At 25.2% G+C, this 9,415-nt stretch overlaps 1 protein-coding gene across 1 annotated transcript in view; it reads right to left on the bottom strand.

Annotated features, from left to right (window-relative positions):
* The window catches only part of LOC111680965 (formin-J), a 78,375-nt gene that overhangs the window by 22,645 nt on the left and 46,315 nt on the right, over positions 1 to 9,415 (bottom strand). The window contains exon 3 of the mRNA XM_023442680.2: positions 336 to 738. Within this exon, the coding sequence (XP_023298448.2) occupies positions 336 to 738 (403 nt within the window). The remainder of the gene's footprint in view (positions 1 to 335; positions 739 to 9,415) is intronic.

The following is a 9,415-nucleotide window of genomic DNA, read 5'->3' as shown; positions in this document are numbered from 1 at the left end:
ATCTATCTATCTATCTATCTATTATTATTTACCACACATAGAGTGTCAATCAGTTACCATACACACTATACAAAAACAAAACTATAAGAAGAAAAAGCCACACAATTCCGTTGATAATTTGTTTAATTCAACAGCAATAAAAACCCACGAAAAACAAAATGTCAAAATCATAAATAAAAACTTTGAAGAGAAAAATAAAATACCTAAAAAACTGTATGAATGACTGGTTAAAAGTTCAACAATAAAAATATTTAATTTTAAAAATTTGTTCACTATTTAATGTTTATTAAAAAAAAAACTATAAATATTTAAATTAAGATTGTACAAATATTTACCATTTCTTTACGCAATGTTGCAATTTGTGTATCCAATTTACTACCCGGTATCGCTGGTGGTATTTCCGATATTGTTTCATTGCCATTAATTTCCTTTAATGGTGTTGTTGTCGATGTTGTTGCTGTTGTCGTTGTTGTCGCAGACGACGCATTGTTAAATTTATCACTTGCATCTTTAAGTGCATTATTATTATTACTATTAATGTTGTTGTTATTATTATTATTTATATTTAAATTATTATTATTTTCTTTTTGGTTTTCATAGTGTTTTAACAACTCATTATTTTTAGTATTTTTTATTTCGGTATCAACATCACTAACCAGACCCGAATCTGAGGCCAACATTTTATTTATACCGCTGAGACTTTTTGGTAACGGTGGTAAATCATTAATTGACATTATTCTGCAAATATACAAAAAAGAGTAAAAGTAAATATTAATGTTATAAATTGACGTTATACAAAATAAAATTAGATACCAATAAATTTATTAATAATAAGAAATTCCGTTATGTATACGGTTTGAATAAAAAACACAATAATTAAAAATATCGACCAAGATGTTTGTTTTCCATTACTCTTTCTACACTCATTTTGCTTCACCTCCAATGAATCTGTTTTACTTAATTACAAAATGCATCAAATAACATCGTCTAGAATTTCAACATATTATGCCGTCAAACAAACGTAAAAAATATTTGACTGATTTATTCTAAGTTGATTGTTCTTTCAGCATGTTCTATTCTAAATAAATTATATGAAAACTATAAGAAGAAAAATTAAAACTATTGTGTTAAGTTTCTATTGTTTCTAAAAGAAAAAACAAAATCTACTAAAAAATATATATATATATATATATATATATTTTTTTTTTGCTCTGCAATCAAGAAGAAAAAAATGTCATAAATTGTAATCAATATCATGCTAGATGAACGTGATTTCTGGGTCATATTGTACAAGTATTAAAGAATAACAAAACTAAAATCAAACCCAAAGTAAAAAAATCAACATTGATCCAATGAACCAACAACCAACAAACATTCATCCATCCGTTCAATTTTGCAAAAGGTATGACAATGTTAATACCGCTGAGATATATACTTAAATACCTCCACATACACTTGAAGCAACTCTAATTTATGTTGCAATGTTAAAATGTCGTGACGCTAATAATCAACAACATTAGTAGTTGCAGCAGCAAATCCAACTTTACGACCAACCACTAGAAACAACTACAATATAACAAATAGATTGGTTAATACACTAGATTATTTTTCAAATATTACGAACGAACGTAATACAGACAAAGAAATAAACTAGATTTTAGTAGGTTCTACTAAAAGACTGAAAGTAATTTTAAATAGATTGGAGATATTGTAACAGCTGAACTCTAATCTATAGTCTAGTCTATAGTCTAGTCTACAGTCTAGTCTATAGTCTAGTCTATAGTCTAGTCTATAGTCTAGTCTATAGTCTAGTCTATAGTCTAGTCTATAGTCTAGTCTATAGTCTAGTCTATAGTCTAGTCTATAGTCTAGTCTATAGTCTAGTCTATAGTCTAGTCTATAGTCTAGTCTATAGTCTAGTCTATAGTCTAGTCTATAGTCTAGTCTATAGTCTAGTCTATAGTCTAGTCTATAGTCTAGTCTATAGTCTAGTCTATAGTCTAGTCTATAGTCTAGTCTATAGTCTAGTCTATAGTCTAGTCTATAGTCTAGTCTATAGTCTAGTCTATAGTCTAGTCTATAGTCTAGTATATAGTCTATAGTCTAGTCTATAGTCTAGTCTATAGTCTAGTCTATAGTCTAGTCTATAGTCTAGTATATAGTCTAGTCTATAGTCTAGTCTATAGTCTAGTCTATAGTCTAGTCTATAGTCTAGTCTATAGTCTAGTCTATAGTCTAGTCTATAGTCTAGTCTATAGTCTAGTCTATAGTCTAGTCTATAGTCTAGTCTATAGTCTAGTCTATAGTCTAGTCTATAGTCTAGTCTATAGTCTAGTCTATAGTCTAGTCTATAGTCTAGTCTATAGTCTAGTCTATAGTCTAGTCTATAGTCTAGTCTATAGTTTAGTCTATAGTCTAGTCTATAGTCTTGTCTATAGTCTAGTCTACAGTCTAGTCTATAGTCTTGTCTATAGTCTAGTCTACAGTCTAGTCTATAGTCTAGTCCATAGTCTAGTCTATAGTATAGTCTATAGTCTAGTCTATAGTCTAGTCCATAGTCTAGTCTATAGTCTAGTCTATAGTCTAGTCTATAGTCTAGTCTATAGTCTAGTCTATAGTCTAGTCTATAGTCTAGTCTATTTCTTATATATATTTCATTGAATTATATATATTTGCACTTTTTATTCTAAAAGAGTTTTCAAAATTCGTTATCGCCGTGCATCTGATTAATTATTGCTCTTAGAAGCATTTCTTATAAAACCAGATAAAATTTGTAAAATAATTTCGCTGTCTTACTTGTCTTCTAATCAAATAATAAAATATTTTACTTAAAATTTAGTAAATCTTAGTTGCTTTGAATAATAATACAACAATAATGCAAAAATACATATGTATGTTTATGTTTGCATTCTTCCACTTTTCAAAAAAACAAGATATTTTTAGCAAATGCAGAAAGATAAATAAATTAACTAATTAATTTCCAAATACTGAAGCTTAATTTAAGATTAAATATGTTCAACAAACTAATTACATTAACAAATAAGAATTTCTATATGGCGTAGAAACTGCAGTTATAAAATAAATAAAAAAATCCAATATAAAACATTTAGGAACATAAATAAATTAATTTTTCCATACACAAGTTAATAACTAAATATATATTCGCATGAATTTATATATGTATGTATATGTATGTATTACCCACATTATTGGCACGAAAACCTTAAAAAACAGATTTTTATTTAGTTAATATGTTTGAAAAATGACCTTGTTATAATTATTATAATAAATTATTTTATTTATTATTTAATTTTTATTAATTAATTTATTATTACCACATTATTACACCTTAATTTTTTTTTATTTTGTTATTGTTTAAAATGACCTTGTTATTGGAACAATAATAGAAATTGGTTTATTTCCAGCAAATAAGGTCGAAGTAATTGTTTATATTTTTTATTTAAGAATATTAAAATTATAGGAAGATTTCTTTATGTTAAAATGAATATTAAGTTTGTTGACAGCCACCCTCTTTCTGTACACTTTACTAGAAATTTTGACAGGCCGTGTGATTTTATTCCATGTTAGAAAAATATGCTTCAAAATATTTCTTTCAAACACAAAATATAGATATTTTTAGTACTAATAATTAAAAATAAACAAGATCTACATTTACACTTAGGTCCACACATATTAAAAAAAACACTTCAAAATTTTCACACTTATTTTAAAAAAGAATAGTTCTCATGTATGTAAGTAATAATGAAATAAATAAATAATTTACACCTTTTTTCATAAATTAAACAACAAAATTGATTGTTTTATTTTCTTGTGAACGTTAATAACAATTCAATTAAATTAACTCACCTTTTTATGAGTTTTTATAGAGTGTTTAGTTTTGAATTAAAACATTTATTTTTTTAATAAATGCTGTTTTTTTCTATTTTCACTATTAAACTAAATATTTGAATACTAAGAAATATACCGCGTATGACGAACAAATCACTGAGAACAGACCAGGAAAAAACTTCTTTCTACATGTCGAATGTTAACAATAAACTGAGATATAAAATAAAAAAAATAAATATTTGGCAAAAAAGTATATATTCTTCCGATATACGAATGAAAAAAAATAAAAAAACATATATAATTTTTGGGTTAATATAGTGTGTAAGCAATACAGGGTGTTTAAACATAGCTCTGTGTTTTATGAAAATATAGACTATAGACGAGACTATAGACTAGACTATAAACTAGACTATAGACTATACTATAGACTATACTATAGGCTAGACTATAGACTAGACTATAGACTAGACTATAGACTAGACTATAGACTAGACTATAGACTAGACTATAGACTAGACTATAGACTAGACTATAGACTAGACTATAGACTAGACTATAGACTAGACTATAGACTAGACTATAGACTAGACTATAGACTAGACTATAGACTAGACTATAGACTAGACTATAGACTAGATTATAGACTAGACTATAGGCTTGACTATAGACTAGACTATAGACTAGACTATAGACCAGACTATAGACTAGACTATAGACTAGACTATAGACTAGACTATAGACTAGACTATAGACTAGACTATAGACTAGACTATAGACTAGACTATAGACTAGACTATAGACTAGACTATAGACTAGACTATAGACTAGACTATAGACTAGACTATAGACCAGACTATAGACTAGACTATAGACTAGACTATAGACTAGACTATAGACTAGACTATAGACTAGACTATAGACTAGACTATAGACTAGACTATAGACTAGACTATAGACTAGACTATAGACTAGACTATAGACTAGACTATAGACTAGACTATAGACTAGACTATAGACTAGACTATAGACTAGACTATAGACTAGACTATAGACTAGACTATAGACTAAACTATAGACTAGACTATAGACTAGAATATAGACTAGACTATAGACTAGACTATAGACTAGAATATAGACTAGACTATAGACTAGACTATAGGCTACACTATAGACTAGACTATAGACTAAACTATAGACTAGACCGCAAGGGTATCCTGAGGAGGATAACGGGAGTAACGACCCCGCGGACAGGAATGGAGAGCGTGCTAAAGTGGTACATGTGCTCAATGAAGTCCTGTGGCAGGGCGAGTGAATACCGAATATATATATATATATATATTATATATATATATATATATATATATATATATATATTATATATATATATATATATATATATATATTATATATTATATATATATATATATATATATATATATATATATATATATATATATATATATATATATAAAATATTATGATAAAATATTTCAACTATATTTAATCATAACATGATATTTCAAAATTATTACAATATCCATAATATATTTAAACTACAATCATAATTTTAACCATAATATCTTGCTTTAGACTATAGACTAACTACCCTATAGACTAGACTAACAATATAGTTTCATGTATATAAGAATTATATCATAGTTCTGAAAGTATAAAAAATTTAAATATTTTTTAGAGACACCAAAAAAACTTAAATGATAATTTTTCTTCTTGCCTCCCACCTTAACACCCTGTTCCATAGGTATTTTTTCAAATAAATACACGTTTTATTTCGATTCGTTTATTTTTATTAAGCACATACTGACAGAAATTATGAACAACAAACTGCAAAAGCAGAGGAAAAAAACAGTCAAATAATCATGTTTTGAGAATACCGAAAAATTTTTCTTTAGACTTTTGCACATGACAAAGAAAATGTTCATAATAAATAAATAACGAAATGAAATAAAATATTATACACTTCGCTCTTTGATTTTATTTAGATATTAAGGTGGCTCATGGAGATGGTCGATATGGAAGCTTAAATCTAAATGGATGTAACAAAATATTACATCCAACAGCTAAAATTGAGAATTTATAAAATTTTATTTTAACTAGAAAATATTGATTAAATTATTAATTTAATTTTTGATGTCATCCTTATATTTATAAGTATAAAATTTTGTTAATGACGACTTCCTCAAACAAACAAAATTTGCTTGTAATATTTATGTTAAAAAAATTAAATAAACAAATGAAACAGTGGTGGGCCCAAAATTAAAAAAAAAAACTTATATTCAAAATAAAAAATTTCGACAAATTCTTAGTGGGAGAACAATATGACAAAGACACTTTTTTATTGGGCTGTTAAAGAAATGTTTACCTTTCGCTTTCATGGAATTTATTTTGTTTTGTAAGATATAAGATACATAAACACTTGATGATGCATATGTATATATACGTGGACTGTTCATTAAGTTTTTTGTTTTAAGGAAATATTAATATTGTTGTCTGCAAGATATAGGGTTTCTATGCCAGCACAATATTTAATGGGAGTTTTTTATTTTATTATTTCTGTAAAGACATACATGTACTCTTTTTATAGATAATTTTTGAAAATTTCATTTTACAGAAAATTTTCTCTTTTTATAAATAAATTTTTAAAAAATAAATTTTATAGAAAAAAAATTTAAAATTTACTTTTGCTATAAAGAATTTTCGAAATTTTTACTTTCTTTAAAAAATTTATTTTCAATAAATTTGTATTTCTATTGAAAACTTGTTTATATAAAACTTACTTAAATTCCTAAAAAATAAAATGATATTTAATTTTGAATTAAGACACACCCGACTGACATTTGCGAAATAAAGCTTATGGTTCAATTTGAAAAACAAAACTAAGTACAATTGAAACAGAGAACCTAATTTTATAATGAAATATTCAAAACTATAAAATGTTTGATATATATACTTCACACCACTATCAATTTTAAAGGTTAATGCACATTTTTATTTTAAATATAATAGTTTTTAGGGGGAACTTATTTGGATCATTGTCAATTTGTTTATAACACAACAACCATATTTTAGACATGACCAAACAGACTTTAAGTTAAAGCGTATTAAAATAGTTTTTGCACCCTTTACTGCATTTTTATTACACATACGAACATTAACTAAAGTACAACTATTAATGTACTTCTTCCCAACTAAAAGCAGCAAGTTTTACAACACTTTTTTTAATGCACAACAAAAACTACTAGTACAATACAAAATTTTATTACCATAATACAAAAATACCTATTAAACATAAATAAATAATAAAAATAACAACTAAACGTAATAAAACATATAAATGACCTTTAACTTTAAATAAAATTTAAACACTAAAAATTGAATAACAATACAAAAATTTTAAGTGATCGTTTAAATATTTGTTTTTGTTTGTTCGTTCGTACAGGTTCATTTAACAATTGAATGAACAAAAACATTTTTTAAAAATATTAATCAACAAAATTTTTGTTTATTAATATTTGTTTTGTTTTTGTTTTTTTATTGTTATTGTTGTTGTTATTTTTATTTTATTAATATTAATATGAAATATACTTATTTGGACGCCCACGATTACACCTCATTTGGGGTGTGGATTTTATGAAAGGAAATATTATTTTAACAAATTGTTAAAATGGCTAAACTTAAATAACAGTAACGGTGTTTACTTATTTTGTTTAAAAGTTGATATTTAAAATTTTTTAATTTAAAGCTATCTATCTATCTATTTATCTATTTATCTATCTATATATCTATATATCTATCTATCTATCTATCTATCTATCTATCTATCTATCTATCTATCTATCTATCTATCTATCTATCTATCTATCTATCTATCTATCTACCTATCTATCTATCTATCTATCTATCTATCTATCTATCTATCTATCTATCTATCTATCTATCTATCTATCTATCTATCTATCTATCTATCTATATATCTATATATCTATCTATCTATCTATCTATCTATCTATCTATCTATCTATCTATCTATCTATCTATCTATCTATCTATCTATCTATCTATCTATCTATCTATCTATCTATCTATCTATCTATCTATCTATCTATCTATCTATCTATCTACCTATCTTTCTATCTATCTATCTATCTATCTATCTATCTATCTATCTATCTATCTATCTATCTATCTATCTATCTAAGTATCTAAGTATCTATAAAGTCATAATCAGAGGGTCTGTGAGCTTATGTACGTTAGAGAAAAAGAGGAAAAACTTAGCTTAATCTACAGCAACTCAGCATAGCAAACATTACTTAGTAATAACGGCAGATTGAACTTTAACTTAATAGTTTTTCATCTAAACTTCAAGGAAAACCACTTATAATAATGAAACTTATTACCTTAATAATTTCCATTAAAAATGGTTGTAACTCATTAATAAAAATCTATAAAAATTATTAATTAATTAACTAGAATCTAAAACATAAATAAACAAAAAAAAACTAAAAATAATTAAAACCGACACCTTTGATACTTAGAATCATTAGTAATAACAACAAAACGGGGTCAGTATAAACAACTATAGATTTTTTGCTTTTGTAAAGTTTCAATTGTAGAGTTGTTAGTCTTGAAAGTTGGTGCTGAATTTTAAATACCCTGCTTGCATAAAGTTTCACTTGTTTTTATGAAAACGTTTCTTTATGACTTCGATGCAGGCTAATAAATATTTTATAAAGAAAAGTTTTTTTGAATCTAGCACTCTGTACAAAAAGAATTAAGGGCCTGCTTTTGGTAGAAAGTCGTTTTCTAAGCGAATTTATTTAATTTTTTACATATAAAAATTAATTTTATTTATATATAAATTTAACAGAATTTACGCAATATTTTGTTGTTACAAATCTTGTTTTATATCTATTATATTTAATTCAAATGCAAATAAAATTAATAACAATAATAAAAAACGATATCAGTATTAACAATTTTTTTTTAATACTTCACTTTATTTTATAATAAATATATTTTGATACTGACTGATTATTATTAAGCTAAAAACATGTTAATTTTCATAAATAACCAAATTATATAAAAAACAACAGTTTTTATTTTTTTCAAAACAGTAATGATCTTTAAAATAAACAAAATCGACTGAATCAACTTATATTTAATATACATTTATTTATGTAAACAATATGTTTGAAATCGAAATTAAAAAAAATTCAAATGTAATTGACTTAATATTATGGTGTGTCTGTTACTGAAGGTCATATTGAAAAATATAAATTTTTATTAAGTATACACTTTGTGTAAACAAATATTTATAAAAATTAACAATATCTAATTAAAATTCCTAAATATAAATTTGTGAGTCGAAAAAAGTGTTCATTCTGAGGCACTAATTTTTTTAGTCTATAGTCTAATATATAGTCTAGTCTATAGTCTAACCTATAGTCCAGTATATGGTCTAGTCTATAGTCTAGTCTATAGTCTAGTCTATAGTCTAGTCTATAGTCTAGTCTATAGTCTAGTCTATAGTCTAGTCTATAGTCTAGTC

The sequence above is a fragment of the Lucilia cuprina genome, chromosome 4 (assembly GCF_022045245.1).
Source record: "Lucilia cuprina isolate Lc7/37 chromosome 4, ASM2204524v1, whole genome shotgun sequence".
NCBI classification, from domain to species: domain Eukaryota; kingdom Metazoa; phylum Arthropoda; class Insecta; order Diptera; family Calliphoridae; genus Lucilia; species Lucilia cuprina.
This window is presented reverse-complemented; position numbering and strand designations above follow the sequence as displayed.